Raw genomic sequence first — 21,251 nt, 5'->3', positions numbered from 1 at the left:
TTGAAGCACTAGGGACCTTCCAAAGGAAATAATTAAAGAATGCATTAAGAAGAAATATCTCAGGGCTGAGCAGCCATAATTGAAAAATAACAGTTCACAACCTAGAGTCTCTATACTTTTTAGGGTCCTTGAAATTAGAAATGAAGGACAGTTATGTATGCTCAGTATTTCATCAAATCTAGGCAGGGCTACATACTTACACACTCTTAGCATAATCTAAATAAAACAGCTATTGGCATCAGGCTGGAGTTCTACCAACTCAGTGTGATTATAGAGGTAATCTCATTATGCCTCTGATAAATTTAAGATTACAAAGTATTCCTTAATGAATACCTTTTGTTTAGTAGACAAAATCTTTCACGATCCAAATTCATGGGAGATAAGGAATCTAGTTCTGAAATTAAGGAATTAATCATGTAAACATGGAGATTGGAGGGTGAGTAATTACTACAAAGCATGCTTCTTTACTTTTTAGAGAAGCCACTTATTTATTTAAATGACCAGCATTCCTCTCTTATACATTTAAGATCATAACAGTAACAGTAATGGCTACTCTTTACTCAGTGCCCAAGAGCAAGCACTTAGCACGGTATGTGCTTAAATAATACTACAAAATAAGTGTTAACTTGATTTGAAAAGGGGGAAACTACTTCAGAGAAACTCAGGAATTTTCCCAAGACACTGTAGTTAAGTAGCAGAGCAGGAACTCAAACCTCAGGCTGTTTGAATCTATATTCATATCTGTATCTATACTTACGTATCATATAACGCATTGCCTTCAGATAATATTAAAATTATGGGCCACATTTACATACAACTTCTATTTTGTAAAATAACTTCATTGTGGATGGGAAAAACAGCAGCATTGGCCCCATTAGTCTTTTTTTTTTTTTTAAGATTTTATTTATTTATTTGACAGAGAGAGAGATCACAAGTAGGCAGAGAGGCAGGCAGAGAGAGAGGAGGAAGCAGGCTCCCCGCTGAGCAGAGAGCCCGACGCGGGACTCGATCCCAGGACCCTGAGATCATGACCCGAGCCGAAGGCAGCGGCCTAACCCACTGAGCCACCCAGGTGCCCGGCCCCATTAGTCTTAAAGATCAGCTTCCCTGTTTCCTTGTGTGTGCTCAGGTAGGGGGGTGGTCAAGAAGAAACGGCTGGCAGCCAAGGCAAGAGAGGGGATTGATACAGTGTGAGTAATCACAAATTTGATAATCTGATCTTGAAATCTCAAGTCAACAGGGCTTAATAGAGTTGTCAGGCTTTTACTGCTGAAGGAAACTTAATTATCATCCCATGCAAAGAAAACAAACAAAAAATTTTACAGTTTATTCCCAGGTCTGGAAAAAAGACATTTAGATTCTGTATTGTCCACCACTGAGTAGCCAGACATGAGCTGTGTGTCCTCAGGCAAGCAGCCTCTTGAGGACAGCCACAGTAAAGGGGAGTGTGCTGGACTCTCCCCTGCCCTGAGAGTCATTCAGCCTGTCCTCCGGATCTCTCCAACAGGCTGGCCTCCCACTCCTACCATTTTACTGCAAGGAACTCTACCGACCTTGTGATTATTGAAACAGAATTGGTGTGCTTATAAATTCATTTTTCCCTAAATTTATTTTTCTCTGTAGTCTCTTTTTCTCTTAGAGAATAGTGTCGCTATTCTCTAAGTAAAAAATAATACAATTTTCTGGCATGAGGCCAGATGTGTTAAGGTCAAAATCATTATAATCACTTATGGATGATAGTTTTACAAATAATTATAACAGGAATGTAATTCTAAGCAAGGTATAATTTCCTTTTGCTATTCAAAAGTCTCTTTAGGGTGCCTGGGTGGCTCAGTCTGTTAAGCGTCTGACTCCTGATTTCAGCTCAGGTCATGGTCTCAGGGTCTAAGATTAAGTCCCATGTTTGGCTCTGTGCTGGCTGTGGAGCATACTTGAGGTTCTCATCTCTCCCTCTGCCCGTTCCCCTTTTCCCTGGCTTGCACATGTGCACAGACTCCCTCTCTCTAAAAGAAAAAAAAAAACTCTTTAAGTGAGTTTGAATGAATAATTTGCCACCAACTTTAGTTATCTACATTTTAGAAAGTTAAATCAGAGCAACCAGAATAATTCCATTATATATATTTATCTTATTTATGCAGAAAACAAAATCATATGATGCAAAGTATAAACATTATTAGAATAATTAATGTAAATAGCTTAGTAGGAGAGACTTAACATATCTTGGAACACATTATAGAGATATGATAATTAAATGAAGTGGAACTGGATGAAAGAAAGGGAGAAAACAATAGGATACTCAGGAACAGAAACTTATACAGTATATGGAAGAATTTAAAAATGCGGTAGGCTTTACAAATCAGTAGAAAAAAGAAATTATTCAAAAAATGTGCTAGCTCAAATAAGTAACTAGCTGGGCAGAGGACTCAATTTGGATTTTCATCCTCAAAGAAAATAAGATATTTTCAAAAAGATTATAAAGTTACATACACACACAGAAACATCTAAAAAGTTAAGTAATAAATATTGTACATAACGATATGTTTGTCAAATCTCTTTTGGGGGAGGACGTTCTAAGCTAAAGAGTGATGAGCACAATCAAAAAGTGATAGTAGAATGAAATGGTAAAACTTTGGCATATCCAAATGACATACAGCAAGTCATGGTAAATCAATGAAGAAAGACCGACTATATAGTTAGTATATGGTATTTTGTATATAGTCATACATCCATGCATACTGTGGACGTCCACATACTAGATGGTATCGTATATACTATAGTGAAGGGCTTTAGAAAAATGTAAAATTAGATGATGGGGAAACTTTACTGAGCTCATGAGCCTGGGAGTACAAAAGAACATGAACTGGTTAAATCAGACATAACATTTGATGCTACTATTTTGTTATAATCAGTTCAAAGATAACCATTCTTGTTTCATGGTAGTGTAGGTTCCCTTAAAAAAAAAAAAAAAGAATAATAAGCGACCTCTTGTTTCTCATTGGGACTGGTAGAGGATTTTAAAAGTTTTGGGATAAAGCAGACATGTATCGTCCTTATTAGCAGCATCTGCCAGCTTGGAATAGAAGTTTAAACCCTAATTTACGGTGTGTCACATTCTGCAAGATCATGAAGGACTGAAGCTGAAAATATCTTCATCACTTAGGTGCAAAATAGCAGTAAACATTGCAAGTTTATTGTTTCTAGTTAACTTTTCCAGTGTCTTTGTCAGTGCTGTTAGTGGGGGAAATAACTGCAAGATTTTTCCCCCTTAGGAATTTTATTTTTATATTTGAATGTCAGCTTATTGTGAAGCTATCACAATTTTTAAGAAAGAACTGCTTTTAAATCAGTTATGGTTCCTTTTCTGCCATGTTGCTGAAAAGGCGGCTGCTCTTCATTTGTAATTGCTCTAGGGCCTCTCCTGTGCTGCGCCTGTGCTAGAGATGGCTCAGTGGTTCATCATTCCATTTGTTTGTTTTTGGACAGAGTCAAAAAAGAACAGAACCCCGAAATCCTCAATACTTGCTCATGAGCAGAGCTTGATACCAACTGAGACTGCCCCTTTGCTTATCTGAGCCTCCGTTTCCTCATCTGAAAACGGAAGAATTGATCTAGCTTTCAGCTTTTTACTTTTCAAAAATGGACATCTCAAATCTCATGTTAACTGAAATAGGTTCATTTTTCCAATCCCGCCCCCACCCCCACACACACAAGGGCATGACTGAATTACTGAATCTTCAATTTGTGAGAAATAGACATTCTTATGGGGTGGAACTCAAGTCTTCACACACCCAGATTCCACTGAAAGCTTCATTAAATTGAGCTGTTAGCCCCGGGACAACACAGCCTATTTGCTCCCACGGCTGACTTGTACAGATGGTGCCAAGGTTGTCTAGATAACTTTAGGCCCTTCACTGATGGTAGAATGAAGGAAGGGCAAAGCGAGAGGGTGTTTTCTTTTGTTTTTCCTTCTTTTCATGGATAAGATGTAGTTGATCATGTTTAATTGGAAGGAAGCAAAAAGATTTCTTTCTCCACATTGCTTTTAAAAAATTGTCATTTTGTGTCCTTCCCAAATTTCAACTTAATTTTGGGGCTTGAAATTAATAAGTCATATGCCTTTACTGAGAAACGATGTTTTTGTAGTCTGTTTTTACATTTCCTAATTAGTTTATTTATTTATTAATTAATGGGGAAAGTTGCAATTTAGTTGAAAATTTTATCTGCACATAATCTCTGGATAGTATCAGATTATGGGGAAAAAAAAGAAACACAAACTCTGCTGTTTCCCACCCCACCCCCCAAAAAACCAACCTTCTTACCTTTCAAAATTCCTTATGTAACTCTCTTTCAAACCAGATTTTCTGAATGCTAGGTATTGTTTTTACGGTGGCACTGGGCTACTTTGAACAGGGCTTGTGCATTTCCTATTGGCCTCCCCTTCTCTGACTCACGCCCAGCCCATGAATCTCTGCAGCTGGACACACATTTGCCTCAGGTGGGCATATTCAAGGCATAGATGAAACCTTCTGTGGTGTGATGTTCTCAGGAAAGCTAAAATCCCGTCAGTCCCTCAGTTAAGTTCAATGAACTTTTTTTTCACCTTTTTATTATAAGCACATTCTGTGCTAAGCTCTCAGTATAAGAAAGTGAACAGCATTGAAAACTTGACCTTGGGTGGAAGATAGGACAATAATGAGTGCAATGATTTTTTTTATTTTTAAGCGACCACTTTGCCTCTACTCTGCTCTTATAATTGTCTTTTCATGGTGGCAGGAACACTGGAGAAAATCTGTTTAATTTTCTACCTTTTCTAATAATAAAAGAATCCTTTTATCTTTTTCTTTTTCTTTTTTTATTTTTTTGGTTGTAGCCCTTCTGAGCCAAGCTTATAAGTGCTGATATTTGTTTTTAGGCCAAGACATTTTTCATTCCAAATGAGTAAGACCATCTGTGTTTTTTAACCAAGAGCATCTAATTTCTGAAATTATTAAATTATTAAATGTTATTATTGTATGTATATTTGTATTTTGGTGTATATACGGTATATATACATATGTATTATCTGCTTCTCCATCTAGAGATGTATTATATATTCTAATATATGTGTAAAATTTTTCTGGACATCAATTTTAGCAGGTTTGACCTATTGTATATAAACACATTTATATTAGGTAATGTATAATGTATATAGTTTACACATTACAGATAAATACACCAATAACAAATATTCATGAGAAATTATGAATTTCTGGTTTATCCTAACTGGTTTAAATACTGGTTTATCCTAACATTTTAATTCTAATATTTTATTTTATATATATCCTAATATTATATATTTTCAGAAGACATGCCTGTTGGAAAACTACACTATAGTTCTGGAAACAGAAATAGCCCCATTACTTAAACTGGATTTGAAGAGACTTTCTTTTAAAGATTTTTATTTTATTTATTTATTAAAGAAGGAGAGAGTATAAGCAGGGAGAGTGGCAGAAGGAGAGGGAGAAAAAGGCTCCCCACTGAGCAGGGAGCCTGACGTGGGACTCCATCCTAAGACCCTGGAATCATGACCTGAGCGGAAGGCAAACACATAACTGACTGAGCCACCCAGGAGCCCCTGACGAGGCATTTTAATCAATAAAGCACAGGAAAACACTCTCCTGCTCTGTTACGATATTTGATTCATTTAGAGGGATTTTAGTAGGACAATTAGAAGGAAAGATATGTAACCCAGAGCAAGATCATCCTTTTGCACAGTGACAGATAGCTGTTTGTGAATCTTTTGCTTAGCCACTGTTATCAAAAAGTATAAATGATACTCTAAACGAAAACTATAAGTGAAATTTCCTGAGACGAAGTTTGAAGTTAGCATCATTAGCTCTTCACAGTATTTGACATTTTCAGAATAGAAAGCATTCAGCGAGCTATGTGCCTCCACATATTTGCTGATAAAGGAGGATAATGTTTTCTATCTGCTAGGATGCTTATGAGGAGCAAACACATAAAACATATAAATTTCTTTTAATGGGGTCTGACAGAAAATAAACACTCAAGAACTCTTAGCTGATTCTTGTTGCACTGGTAGTGGTGGTTTCGTTGATTTCTGATGCCATGGAAGTTCTCTTATGAATGAAAGTAAAAGCCCCAGGCTGGCTAGCCTCCTATGTATGTGTTCTGGTTAGGAACCCTCAGCTGTAGAGAAAGGCTGCAAACTGCAAAATACATGCCAGGATACAAAAAGAAGCCCCTGTCAGCTTTGATCTCTCTGATCCTGCTGGTCGCAGCCCTGTTAATTACTGTAAAACACTGAGCAGCCTACTACTTTTACTTTGTACCATGTTAACTGTTACCTTTGTAACAAGTCCATTCATTCGCTCCCAGAATAATAACTTATGTTATGTTAAGTAACTTAGTTACTTATGATAACACTAAGGAGAACAGCTGATATTCTCCTGGGCCCTTCTTCTATGCCAGGCCCTATTGTTAGCACTTCCACTGAAATATAATTTATTATTGACAATACCCCTAATGTGGTAGATAGGATTACTCCATTGTACAGATAAATGAGCCTCTGTGAGGTTGAAAGACTTGAACGAGGTCACAGGACTGCGAGTGGGTGAGCTGCAATTCTCTTTGAAATCTCTAGAGCCAGATTCTTAGCCCTTACTTATTATTATTCCCAAGAATGGAAGAGAACCAAGACTCAGATTAGAATAAGCCATTCGTGATCACAGGGAGGTCACGACTGAGCCTGGATCCCTGAATCACGATTTGACTTTACATGTGTACTCTCCCCGTTAAGATATGAAAAGCCTTGATCAATGCATGTTAATGAATTCAAGAGCCTCATGAAGATTTCTAAGCTGAAACATTTATTTATAACAACAAAAAAGTCATTATTTGAGTAGCAAATGCTTTCTACTGATGCGTGTGTTTCACACACTCCCACTTCCTGTGGAAAGGGCTTTATCTCTCAGCCACCAGTTCTTCAGTACCATCTGTACAAACCTTAGATAGATAGAATCCTTGATGTATGTCTGTGTACCTAAAGATGTAGTGAACATTCTCTTTACCGAATGGATTAGTGTTTCAGAATAGAGAGCAGTATCCTGACATCAAAACCACAACCAGAAAAAGCCAGACGATAGAGAAGGACATTTTTTTTTTTAATTTATTTCCAGCATAACAGTATTCATTATTTTTGCACCACACCCCGTGCTCCATGCAATCCGTGCCCTCTATAATACCCACCACCTGGTACCCCAACCTCCCACCCCCCGTCCCTTCAAAACCCTCAGATTGTTTTTCAGAGTCCATAGTCTCTCATGGTTCACCTCCCCTTCCAATTTCCCCCAACTCCCTTCTCCACTCTAAGTCCCCATGTCCTCCATGCTATTTGTTATGCTCCACAAATAAGTGAAACCATATGATAATTGACTCTCTCTGCTTGACTTATTTCACTCAGCATAATCTCTTCCAGTCCCGTCCATGTTGCTATAAAAGTTGGGTATTCATCCTTTCTGATGGAGAAGGACATTTTTTATAAAAGACGTTCAAAGGACGTATTTTACCTTTGTCCCAAATCACATAGAATAAGGGGGAGAAAGCTCAAGGAGTGATATATAAGACCTGGTTTTCCATATATATATATATATATATATATATATTTAGAAATTAAGCAACTGAGAAGTAGAGAGTTTAAGCGAGTTGACTTAGATAAGAGCTTTGTGATTAGGCTTTGTCTATACTCTCAAACTTATTTTTTTTCCACCTGTTTATTTCTCTTGCCTTTTAGGACTAATATGAAGATCCAATAAAATACTCAGTGACTATCTACCTCAAAATTCAAGCCTAGTAATATATAAAAATACAGACATATTGCTCCTGTTCTTGCACATTTCAGTGTCAGGGATATTTAAAAAAATATATAGATGACAAAAAATGAAAACACCTCATCTCTTTCATGTTTTTATCCCTTTGGGATTTATGATTTAAGCCCATGAAGCAGAGAAATGAAATTCAACATTGTGAATTACTCTTCAAAAAAACAAAAAAAGGAAAAATCAATATCCCCTCAAAATCTTAATTTTATGAACAGACCCAAATGAGTAGGCAATGATACTATCACTAATTGTAAAGTATAAAGATATTTTTGAAAGTTGAAACTATTGAATAAATTACAACTTTTGACATAAATAAAAAAGATACATGAGGGCACCTGAGTGGCTCAGTGGGTTAAGCCTTTGCCTTCGGCTCAGGTCATGATCCCAGGGTCCTGTGATCAAGTCCCACATCTGGCTCTCTGCTCAGCTGGGAGCCTGCTTCCCCTCTCTCTCTGCCTATTTCTGATCTCTCTCACTCTGTAAAATAAATAAATAAATAAAATCTTTAAAAAAAAAAAGATACGTGAATAATCATAAGTCATTCAGAATCATATTATCTCAGAAAGAAACAAAAAAATAGCTTACATGTGAATTTTTAAAAGATTGGGAGTGCTTGCTGTCTACTTATTATTATAATTGAACTATATTCAGGTCATTTGAAGAGTACATCTAACTTTGGAAAAGTAGGGTGATTATGAAATCTGGGTCAGATGAAGTAGTAGTGTAGTTGTAAGAGCTATCAGCCTGCCTATCCAAAATTGCTTTTCTGTCTTCTGGAGTTGCCTTTCAAAGAATACAAAATGAGAAGGAAAAAAAGTACATCACACTTCTCCTCAGGATAGTTCTTCTAGGAAAATGACTCTACCTCTGGAGAATTTTAACTCAGGTGTTTTTCATTCTAAAAGTAATTTAAACCCCCCAATATGAGTTTGCAAGTAAAGTTTTCCAATACACCAGCCATCTTGCCGTTTATAACTGAATACACACAGCAGCTCCCACATTTTTCTAAAGAAAAAAACTAAAAATAGTAGCCGGTTTGTGAGATTAGTCGCAATATGACATTCTGCTTTCCATAACTACATTTGTAAATATTCTTAATGTCTATAATCTGAAACTAGGTTAAAAAAAGGGAATAAAGAATTTTATTCAATTCTCAGCAAATATTTACTGAGTGTCTGCTTTGTGCCAGACACTGATCTTGATGGTTGACTATAGTGAGCAAGAACCCTGTCTGTACAAAGCATAAATTCTGGTGGAGACTTTTTTTTTTTTAATTCCAGGGGTGGGGACAGGCATGGAGGCAGTGTGTGTGTGCCTGGCTAAACCTAAGTAATCTGATCAAAGGAATCCCTACTTTTTTTCTCCATTTTCTTAAACCTCCTTTTCGCCAGGGCTCCAACTTACTCATGAGGTTATAAATCACTCGCTAAAATCCTTACCTAGAATTACTCTAACCCTATATCCCTCAACTTTTTTGTAGCTGGTATTGGACTCATGAGGCAATATACCCAACCTTCTACATACTTACTCATGTCAGAAACACCTGACTATTGCGATGCTTCTATTTCATGGGCAATGTGTTAGCATAGGTCAACATTATCATCTGCATCAATTGGGTCAGAGAATACTATCCTTATTCCTGATCAATATTTTTGTCAAGGGAATCTCCAAATAAGGAAGTATAAATCATCAGGGAAAGTAAAAAAAAAAAACAAAAAACAGAGGCTTGGTTAGCTTGAAAGTCATGGTGAGAGGTTATAAAACTTGGAAACTCATCCACGGAAACCATTTTATCCACTTCTAAAGATCCCCAAAGAAAGATACTCCTAAGTCAATTTTCCCAAGACTTAGTAGCTCTTTCACTCTTCAAGAAAGTATACTTAAGAATTAATCTAATTCCCTTTTGTTATTGCCTAAGTTCATTTTTTTTCTTTTGTTGTCAGTATTTGCTTATTAAACCATTATACATATTTGCTCAAAGAATAATGGATATGGTATTCTTTATAATAATCCTCCCTTTGAGATAAAGATAAACTGAAACACCAGGACTAGTAATGAAAAGATGTGACTTCTTTGCTTGGCACAAATCAGCTATAAAAAACCTATTATATGTGTGTGCTTAATTTCTAAGCATTTCCTTAAAATGAATTAGTTTACATTATTTCTGTCTCTACCAGATGATGAAGAGATGATATTTATTATCAAGTAGTTTGATGTAGTTGGTATTTATTGAAAATCTCACAATGTGCCTGGCATTGGATTGATTGCCTTTATGTAGATTCTCTCACTTACATTCATTTTCTTTAATAATTACAACCATCTTGTAAGGTGTTATCTCCCTAAAAGAGAAAAAAAAAATGGCTTGGAGAGATCATGCATTTAGGCAATGCTAGCACTGGAATTTGAACTCAGAGAGTCTGATACTAGAGCCTACACTCTTAACCACTGAAAAATAACAGTATTCATTAACAAGTCATATCATGAAATTTATTAGCCACACTGTCGTCTTAGTTAGGTTTTGCTATAGGTTTGCTGTATTGACCAGTTAACTTTATAGCACTTTAAAGCACTAATCAGACACAGGCTGTCTTTTTTTTTCCCCTATTATATAAATATAAATAAATTTCAAACCTGTCAGGGTTGGCTGCTATGAACTTTTGAATGGCGTCTTAAAATATTTTAGATAGTTCTCTGGACAAAGATAGCTAATTTATTCTTAAGTCAGTATGAAATATGTATTTTGGAAATGTAACTATGCATGGTAGGCATTTTACAGAGGCAGGGTATGGTCTCTCTTTATCTTTATGTCAGAATGGCTTCAAGTTTATTAAGGTGATGTGATAGCAGATACACAATATTGGGAGCGCTGCCAGTGGATTTGTCCAGTGCGCCGTTTGGAGTCCAAAAAGCCATAGGATTATGAACAAGCAGTCAGAACCACCTAGCCACTTTGGATGAAGTGCCTTGGGAAATGAGAGTACGGGACAAACTTTGTTCCTCATTTGTATACTTTAAAGTAAAATGGAACACAAGTAATACAGGTTGAATGGATTTAGAGCCAACATTGTTCCAAAGCTACCCATCATTAACTCAAACAGTTGTTAATGTAGGCCATGAGGAAAAGAGAGCTTCTGCATTTTAGTTCTATTTTATGATTTTTCTGAGAAAAGTCTGGATGCTTTCTATCTCAACTTGTGATTATCTTACAAAGTTTATACCCATTGTAGCTATATAGACCATAGACCAGATCCTATATTTTAGGGAACAGTTATACAAAATATCTTATTTCAAATACTTTAGTAGTGGGAAAACGGAAATACCTTTACATTTAACAAACAAAGTATAATAACCAACAACAAAAGCAAATATATAAGTTTGAGTTTATACATGCTTGAAATAACGAAAACTGTAATCAGCTACATTCAAATTATTTGGGACATCTACAACCAGTGTGGATATGTGTACAGACATTATTTGAGTGAAATTAGGTTGGAGTGGTTACTGTTTAATGAGTTGATACTTGAATTTATATAAGCTATCTTATATATCAAATGTGCTAAACATTGTGTTACTTGTGTTGCAAACATGTGTTGCAAGTCACATGAACTGAAGACAAGTTCTAAATATTAATATATGGGCCTGATTTCTCACTGCTATCCTCTGCCCACAGGTTGTATATAAAAATAACGATGTAAGGCTGGAATTATCTCGACTTGCCAAGCAAGGAGACCCTAAGATGAAGATCCACGGAGTGGTGGCATTTAAATGTGAGAATGTTGCAACTTTGGACCCAATCACCTTTGAAACCCCAGAGTCTTTCATCTCTTTGCCTAAATGGAATGCAAAGAAAACGGGCTCCATATCATTTGATTTCCGCACAACAGAGCCAAATGGCCTCATTTTATTTAGCCATGGCAAACCAAGACACCAAAAAGACGCCAAGCACCCTCAGATGATAAAGGTTGACTTCTTTGCTATTGAGATGCTAGATGGCCACCTCTACCTCCTCTTGGACATGGGGTCAGGTACGATAAAAATCAAAGCCCTACAGAAGAAGGTGAATGATGGAGAATGGTATCATGTGGACTTCCAAAGAGATGGACGGTCAGGTAATTTATCATGTTTTCTGTACTCTTTACTTGCTGGAACACTCCTTTCATCCCTCACCAAGGGAAATAAAACTAAGAAATACTGAAGATTTGCTGCATTTCTGTCTTTAGGGTAAAAGAAATTCTGTTATTATTTCTGTTTCACATCATATACAAATCAGAAGGAGCTAATTAATCATTATAGTTGGGCATAAAAAACTCCAAATGCTCAAATGGCTTCTGGAATCACTTCTTAAATGAACATTTATTGGATAATCAAGTGCCAAATCTTGCAAGACTTTTTATCTTGAATTTGCAAGTGACAAAATTCAGGGTTCTTGTGTTCTCAATTATTGCTTCTATCATTGAATGTTTGGAGGTGCCTGCAGTGGCAAATACAAAATATGAAAAAAGGAAAATTCAAAAATCCACGTAGAAAATCCTTAGTTTTATTTTTAATCCTTAGTTTAATTTTTATAGAAGTTGGGTCTGTGGTATCAAAAAACACCTTAATGCCATAACATGGGCATAACTCTGTTGACTTCCAAATAAATTCCTTTTCTAATGAAAGATGTTTAGAACTGAACCAATAGGAATTCTCTCCTCTTCCTTTTGCTATGCTTTTCATCCTAGGGATGTGTGTGTGTGTATGCCTGTGTTGTGTATGTGTGTACATGCATGTGATTGGGGAAAGGAGGGGGCATTGTAGGCAAGGCCTGAAGAAATAATATTTACTTACTTTGAAATTTGAGAATGGATTAGGAGGCTTAAGGAATTGACTAGCGTTAGGTTTGTAGGGGCAAAGATTACCCAGGCAGAGGAAATAGCATTTGTAGAAACGAAGGACATGAGAGAGAGAGAGAGAGAAGACGACAAAGAGGGAGAAAGAGAGAAGAGAGAAGCAACTCATTTTAGGTATATAACTATATACTATGTCTTTTTTACTTTCTTCATGTTGTGCTCCCACACTCTAATTGTTCCTCTCACTTACAAATAAAAATTAGCTTCTTATAATAGAAGACAGCTGAATTTAGATCTAACTACTCTCCTTCCTTCCCTCCCCAAACTTCCTTATTTACTTACATACCATACTATGCACTCTGGATTTTCCACTAAATATCAGTGTAAGCTTGGCCAAGGCATCTTTTGTGGGTCTGAATTTCTTCCTTCATAAAACATATTGGAAAGAACCTGGCTCTCAGACCTGATTAAGAGGTATCAACAGTCATGGGATCTAGGATTCTATATTTTTGCAAAGCTTTCCAGCTGATGATCAATGTAGACCAGAGAACACTTAGCGCCTCTTTCAGATTCAGTCATCTGTGATCACCATCCTATTTTAGGAAGGCCATGCTGCAGTCCTGAAGTGAGTGCTCCTTTCATAGACCCCCTTGTCACTTGTGTCCTCCCAGCTTCCCTCTGCAGAACTGTGTCCTGTTTAACTTTTAGTCATGCCTTGTTTTCCTGCTTATCAATCAAAAAGATTGTGATTGACATCCTACTTTTTTTTTTTTTTTTTTTTGCCCAACAAAATAGAAAAATGGAACAAATGGGAATTTAGAGGGACCCAGGGCTGAGGGCAGAAAATTGAAGGAAGGTCAGAACCCATTGCTCTGGTCCTCAGACTCTCAGAGACGATTTCAGATTCATCCCTCCCTGGAAACTGTGGTCTCCCTCCCTCCGTTTCCCTTCCTCCCCCAGATTTCCCTGAAATCTTCCACAGGGAAGATTAGTTGCCACTCTGTGCTATCTATACTTTTATCAGTTCTGTTATCTTAGATGACTGAGTGTAGACAACATTTTTTTTGCCTGCTGCATTATACTGATTCCATTAGAAATTAGATTCCTCTTTTTTTTTTTTTTTTCCTGATTTAAGCTGAGAAGTGTACATTGAGGGGAATACAAAAATATAGCGATGGAGTACTTCCCTTTCACCTCCTCCAGCCTGTTTGTACCAGAGTTAGCAGTCAGTTGGCTACTTAGGAACTTCCAAACAGAAGTCTAAAAAAGAGGAATGGAGGGGCGCCTGGGTGGCTCAGTGGGTTAAAGCCTCTGCCTGGCTCAGGTCATCATCCCAGGGTCCAAGGATTAAGCCTGGCATCCAGGCTCTTTGCTCAGCAGGGAGCCTGCTTCCCCCCATCTCTCTCTGCCTGCCTCTCTGCCTACTTGTGATCGCTATCTGTCAAATAGATAAATAAAATCTTAAAAAAAAAGAAGAAGAAGAAGAATGGAGCATGGACTTATGCTTTGAATACTAACTTCTGGATGATATAGTTTGGTTTAAAATGCCCCTAGAATTAAATTTTTAAATCACTCTCACATATGTGTACGTAGATGTTAGATTTCCTAAAAATTTATTTTTATTTGTTTATTTATTTATTGAGAGACATAGAAATAACAAGCACAAGCCAGGGAAAGGGCAAGGGAGAGAATCTCAAGCAGACTCCACACTCAAACCAATGTACAAATTGATCTCACGACCCTTAGGTCATGACCCGAGTTGAGTCAAGTGTTGGATGCTTAACTGAACCACCCAGTTTTCATAATAATTTAAAACATCACTGATTAGATTAAGTGGACTTTTAAAAAAGATTTTATTTATTTATTTGATAAAGAGGGAGTAGGAGTGGGGGCAGAAAACAGAGGGAGAGGGAGAAGCAGACTCTCCACTGAGCAGGGAGTCCGATTCAGATCTCAAAGTGGGGCTCAATGCAGGACTTGATCCCAGGACCCTGAGATCATGACCTGAGCTAAAGGCAGACACTTAACCAGCTGAGCCACCCAGATGCCCCATAAAGTGGACATCTTTTGGAAGTTCAGAGGAACAAAGTTACCATACTTCAGATCAGTTATATTTCATTCACCTAGAAATGAGGTATTTTTTTAACTGTATGAAGAAATACATGGTTAGTGTCAAAACTTTAATAAATACAAACAATGTCTAACAGAAAACAAAACCAGCCATTACTCATTGGATAGTGGTAATTTATTCTAGTCTCAAGTGTTGATGTGGTCTAGTTAGATTCCCAAGTTCCTTGGATGACCTATTACAATAAGAATTGGATAAATGCCTTAATCCTCAGGCCAAATAAAATCCACTTTTTTTTCTCTTTAAGTTCTTTAATTCTCCAAAATTGCCAATAGTTTCTTAAGTACCCTTTTTGCACCCTCATTGGAAAAGGTCAAAAGCAGAGAATATTTGTGTTAAAGCTCAATGCTGGATGGGAAGATGAGAGAGGGATGCCTTCAGACAGTATAATTTACCTTAAGAAAATAAGACATGAGATTTTTGTTGGAATCCAAAGGAAAGATTAAGTTAGTATGCTCAGTGATATGAAGCTAGTAAGGTACTTTTACGCAATTACAATTTCAGATTAATGAATTGAGACAAACAGTGTAAAAACCAAAGCTTATTCACTACACCAAGTTCTGCCCTTTACTAAATTGAAAGAAAAGAGAGCTCATTTTATGTTGGCCTAGCTCAAGGGAATTTAATGTAATGTTAATAACTACAGCTGTTAATATTTTATATATAGTATTTTAATTAAGTTCTATATTTGCACACTACATTGGTTTGGTATAAAGCAGCCTTTTAAAAATTGAATGAATAGCTCTACTAGCTTCTTTCTTACTTAAAGGATATTTCTGAGTTAGGTCGGTGAAATACTTAGATTTATAGCTCAGTTAAAACTAAGAAACATAGATTTTGAAGAAATAATTCGTTTTATCCATTTTTCACACCAGTTATATTCAGAGGCTGTATGAAAATTAGTCTTATTATAACATGGGACAATGATACCTCTAAGACAAGAGGTCAGTGTGGGCTGCTTTCTGACTCACGGATGATGAAGGTTGCCCGGGATGCTCTTCAGCTGAATATTTAAAAATATTTGATGAGCCATTTTCTCTGTTATTAAAGTAAAGGGAGCTGAGGGCTGGGAATTCTTCTTCCTGCTATTGACCATACTAAAGTTAGTAGGAGTGAAGCCATGGCCATTAATTTGATGCCAGTAACTAATGGTTACCTCCCTCTGTAGGGTTAAAACCATATTTGGTGGACAGACTAAATTTTTAATGTTCTCTAAGCAATCTACAAAAGAGACTTATTATGGAAGGGAATATCTTATTTATGTTTTCACCTACAGGTCCTGGTACTTTCTTGTGCAATAGAAGTTGTTTAATAAATATTTGTACAAGGAAAAATAAAGAATAAAAATAGGCGAATGGCTTAGTGCCAACCCACCCCTAATATTCTAAAACTAGCAGTAGTATCATCTTTACATTTGAAGAGTAATCGCACTCTTTTAGTTTTAATGCAAGTTTTTTAGGAATTTACCTTACTTCCTGAAAACCATTTACACAATATAATACACAATATAAGATTACAGGTGCTGCCCTTTTTTATGAATACAAAGCCATCCTCCAGGCCCAGGTGTCCAAAAAAAAAAAAAAAAAATCACAGTGAGGAAGTTACATAATTGTTAGAGAAACTATGGAACTATGGTAAGCCTGACAAAAATGACAAGCTCTTAGGAGAACAGAACTGCTATCTTTGCTTGTTCATGAGGTCGCTATATCATTTAACAAACATGTAGGTACAAGGAAAATTAAGGGAAGGTGTTCACTTCTTTCTGAGGGCTGAGATATGCAGTCACAGTAAGCATGCTAATGACGAGGAAGATTGTCACCTGCACTGCCTATCTTTCTGTCACTTTGCCCTTCAGTACTTTGTTCACGAAAAGATGGATATATGAGCCCCTTGTTTGGTGAGAAATACTGTCTTCAGATGAATTTCTAGAACCCCATTGTCAGCACAATTAATTGTATTGTGCTGTACCTCCCTTCTGTTCTGTAACCTGGAAAAGAGACATTGTATTTCCACTTTGCTACTGTTGGCCACAACTGCTCTCGTGGTACAGTATAGCTTCTTCCTTTGCCTGCTCAGTCTGTGACCAGTGACATGGGGCTTGATAGGCTGAGCCATGAATGGCCTTTTCAGATCTGGGTTAGACTGGCAAAGGAGGAACCATACAAAGTGCAGGCATGATTTCCTGGTCAGAGTGTATGACCTGAGTGCTGCAAAAAGTGAGTATCTTCCCTGGATAGCTTAGCTACTTAACAGAGCAAAACCCCTAAGTTGCTGAGTTAATAAATATGATTGAGGAGGTTCATTACTCTGCAAACTTTGCAGGACTTAGAGCTGATGGCTCCTTACCAGCCACTCTTCCCTTTCCAGAGTTCTCCTTTCTGTGTCCTTTGCTCCCAAACTTAACACAAAATAACCGTGTCTGGGTATTTAGCTAAAGTGTGAATTGTAGTAAAATTAGGATGAGGTTAATGACTGTTTTCTTGGTGCGTGGATATTGTTTAAATTTGCATTAAACTCTTTGGCTCAGTCAAAGGTATCCTCTCAAGTATTTTTACAGCAAACTGCCAGTAATTTTTTTTATTTTTTTGCAAACCATCATTACACATTGAAATAAAAGAGAAAACTCATTATTATTGTCAAATTCTGCTTGTGTACAGCAGGGTACAGCAGATTGTATCGGTGGTTATTCATGGGTAAGCCTACATTTAACAGCTAAGAAACCATTGAGATTGAATTGAAGTCATAGAGTTCCAGTTTAAGAACTAGAAATTACAGTGGGAAAGGCACAAGGCTCTCCCCAGAGCACATAATTAGAGGTTTATAGTAATCACGGTTTGATGTGAACAGCACTTTCTAGCTATCTATTACCAGAACTGATTTCTGTGTATACCATTCATGAATCACCACACTTAAACATTTCTACTTGAACAACCATTAGACAATTTCTCGGTTTAGGTCTTGATTTAAACTTGCCCTTTGACTATAAACATTCCTCCCATGCCTCTACCTACTTGCTCACTGCAAACACTGAAATAGTTTTAAGTAAATTTATAATATTGTTTTACATGCATGTCTCTAAACCTCTACACATCAGTGGGAAAACTGAAGCACTTTATCATTAAGTTATTAATTATTTGACTATCCCAATGACTAGATGGAGTCAATTTTGCATAAATTTGTTACATTAAATTTTATTAAACTTATGTTTATATTTATTTATTTATTTGGAATATTTTTAACAAGAAAAACATCACCTATTTTTTTTTCCCCTCCAAGAAATATTTTCAGTTTTGTACATTTTCTTCCAGGCTCTGTTAACATGTATGTATGTATATATATAATTTATATAAAATATACGTACTTACCATTACTATATAATAAACGTAATTCTTTATTACAAGTCTAATTATAGTAGACGGGTATAATTGACCAGTCATAGATATATGAGTATTCAGGTTCCTGTTACCAATTAAATTTCCCATCATAAGTGAATAAACATTTGGACTGTAAGCTGGCATCTCATCCTGGCAAAGCTACCCAGGAATCATTCCATATCCTGTGACAGTTAATAGCTCATACAGAATTAATAACTTGGCATTCTTATTTTATACAGCAGTCTTAGGGGCTTGGTAAATCAGTCAGACCCTGAGAGATGGAACCTGCTCTCAGTCTACCAAATCTACTTTCTGGGCCTATCAGTTTATTTATTTATTTTTTAAAGATTTTAATATATATTTGACAGAAAGAGACACAGCGAGAGAGGGAACACAAGCAGGGAACACAAGAGGGAGAAGAGGGCTTCCCGCTGAGCAGGACCCTGGGATCATGACATGAGCCAAAGGCAGATGCTTAACAACTGAGCCATCCAGGTGCCCCTGGGCCTATCAGTTTAATGGGCAGACCTTAGACAAGGGTGTCAGTTGCACCCTGAGGTGACCACACTCAGCAGCATGACTCACATTGTGGAGTGCTGAGTAGGTATCTGTGTAAATTCCAAAAGATAGTATTTTAATTTTAATATTTTAATTATAAAATATACCACTTGGTTGATGTCTACAACTACCCAACATTGCATATGATAATCTTAAAAACTTGTACACATACCTATTGCTATGAGTGTGTATCTGTGTTTGTATATGTGCATATGCTTAACACACAGCATGTATGTAACATATAAATTTGTGCTATTGGTGAAAATGTTCTGGCATTTCAAAAAGTACATAAAAGAGTTTCTCCGTGCTACACACCTCCCTCACCAGTTCATTCCCTCCTTCACAGGTAACCACGTTTGCTTTTGCATTAATATAGCTATACATATATTTACACTTATAAAATAAATGTACACTTATAAAATACACGTCATTTCTCTGTTGATGGACATTCAACTTTTTGCTTTTAAAAAATTTCACTATTTTAAACTAATTTATAAAGAAAATTTTCATGTTAGGTCTTTATGCATGTACATCAGAATTTTTATAGGATAAATTTTGAGAACTGGAATCACTGGACAAAGCATTTTTAATTTTGAAAATTAATGACAGGCCATTTTGCTCATAGGCCATTTCAGTTTACACTTGTCCATAAAACATGATATGTCCTTTCCCTCCTCATTCTTCTCCCTTACAAGATATCATCAAACTTTTAATTTTTTCAAAGATTTATTTCTTCATATGCTTGTTTATTCTTGACATTCCTGGCTCATGGGTAGATCCAAGGAAGGAGAAAACACATAGAAATAAGCAGAAAAAGGAATATTAAAATTTTCTTTTTCTTTTTATTCTTTTTTTAAATAAATGTTATTTCAGTCCCTATTATAAACCTAACATATGACATTGTGTTTTTAGAAGGCACAGGGGGCACCTGGGTGGCTCAGTGAGTTAAGCATATGCCTTTGGCTCATGTCATGATCCTGGGATCCTGGGATCTTAGGATTAAGACCCTAGTCAGGATTCCTGCTCAACAGGGAATCTGCTTCTTCCTCTTCCTCTTCCCCAGCTGTGCTCCCTCTCACTACAGAAATAAAATATTAAAAACAAAAAAGACACAAAAAATTGAAAAGAAGAAACTATCCACTCATAATCCAAAACGAACACTGTTAATATTATGGTTCATTTTTTGGTTTGTTTTACTATTTTGTTGGAATTCTATATTTCGCATTTTGCATCATATTATATAACCAATGTTTCATTCTACTTTCAGCATTTACATTATATCTTGTTATTGAGTTTAAATTATTAATAGAATATGCATTCTGGGGCACCTGGGTGAAAGGATTGGTTAAGTGTCCAACTTTTGGAGCTCAGGTCCTGATCTCCGCGTCATGAGATTAAGCTCCATGTCTGGGTCTACGTCTGGTTCCACAGTCAGCATAGAATCTGTTTGAGATTCTCTCTCTCTCTCTCTCTGTGCCTCTCTCCCCCCCAACTTCAAATAAATAAAATCTTTAAAAAAAAAGAATATGAATTTGACCCGTAAATTTTTAAGTTTTTGAAATCTAATTCTCTTCTGCAACGAAGAGATGAAACAGAATTATAGAAAAATAAAATACAGAACTAAAAATTATTTTAAGTAGTAATTTCAGAAAATTTTATTCAAAAAGGAACCTTACTGACACCCAGTCAATTCCTTTATTTTTCCTAAGAGACACATTGAGACCTAACAAATCCAATATTTGGCTCAGCTTGTCAGCTAGTTAGTTGCAAAAGCTAGAATATGGAAGCGGGTTTCCTCTGACCTGGCAAAAGCATTCTCATTATAACACAGTTTTCTACCTCCCATTTCCTGGTCACTTAAATTTTTGCAGTAATTATAATCAAATTACCTTAATTTAAATCTCCCTTCGCTCTATGCTTTCTCTCGTCCTGAAAACTAATCTGGAAGTGGAAGGGTCAAGAAAAATTAGATTTAAACAAAAAAACCCAACAACACAAGAATGGAAACTAACAAGTTATAAATACCAGCAAAATAGGAAAGATGATTTCCATTTTTATAAACTAAGAGCTGTTTTAAACAGTTTTTCCCCTTTAACATATATTTTTACATAAAGCATGAATTCATTACTTATGCTTCATGAATATCCTTAAATAAATATTACATTGTATATTTGTCACCTTTGTTTTACCTTTTGCTTATGCAGTGAAAACGACTGGAGTTAAACATTAATATATGTTAGTGTGATTTCAGTGTTACAATTACAAACGTCATATGTACAGAGATATATTTTTTATTTGAAATTTTATTTCTTTAAAAGCAAAATTACATAGGAAGGTGCTTTGGAGTCTTAAATATTGAGGCATGAAATACTGATCCAAATAAATCCCCAAATAGGACTACCATCTACAGGTTTTTAAGAGCTCAAATATAGCAATGTTTAAGTAAAATATTAATTAAAGATTTTAAAGGTAATTTTAGTGA

The 21,251-nt window shown here is 36.2% G+C and overlaps 1 protein-coding gene across 27 annotated transcripts in view; it reads left to right on the top strand.

The window, feature by feature from the left end:
* Positions 1 to 21,251, top strand: part of NRXN1 (neurexin 1) — a 1,166,070-nt gene that overhangs the window by 500,117 nt on the left and 644,702 nt on the right. For all 27 annotated transcript variants that reach the window (XM_032352097.1, XM_032352096.1, XM_032352106.1 and 24 more), the window contains one exon: positions 11,551 to 11,989. In XM_032352097.1, the coding sequence (XP_032207988.1) occupies positions 11,551 to 11,989 (439 nt within the window). The remainder of the gene's footprint in view (positions 1 to 11,550; positions 11,990 to 21,251) is intronic.

This window comes from Mustela erminea, chromosome 7, assembly GCF_009829155.1.
Source record: "Mustela erminea isolate mMusErm1 chromosome 7, mMusErm1.Pri, whole genome shotgun sequence".
Taxonomy (NCBI): domain Eukaryota; kingdom Metazoa; phylum Chordata; class Mammalia; order Carnivora; family Mustelidae; genus Mustela; species Mustela erminea.
Note: the sequence above shows the minus strand (reverse complement) of the source record. Positions and strands in the feature narration are given on the sequence as shown.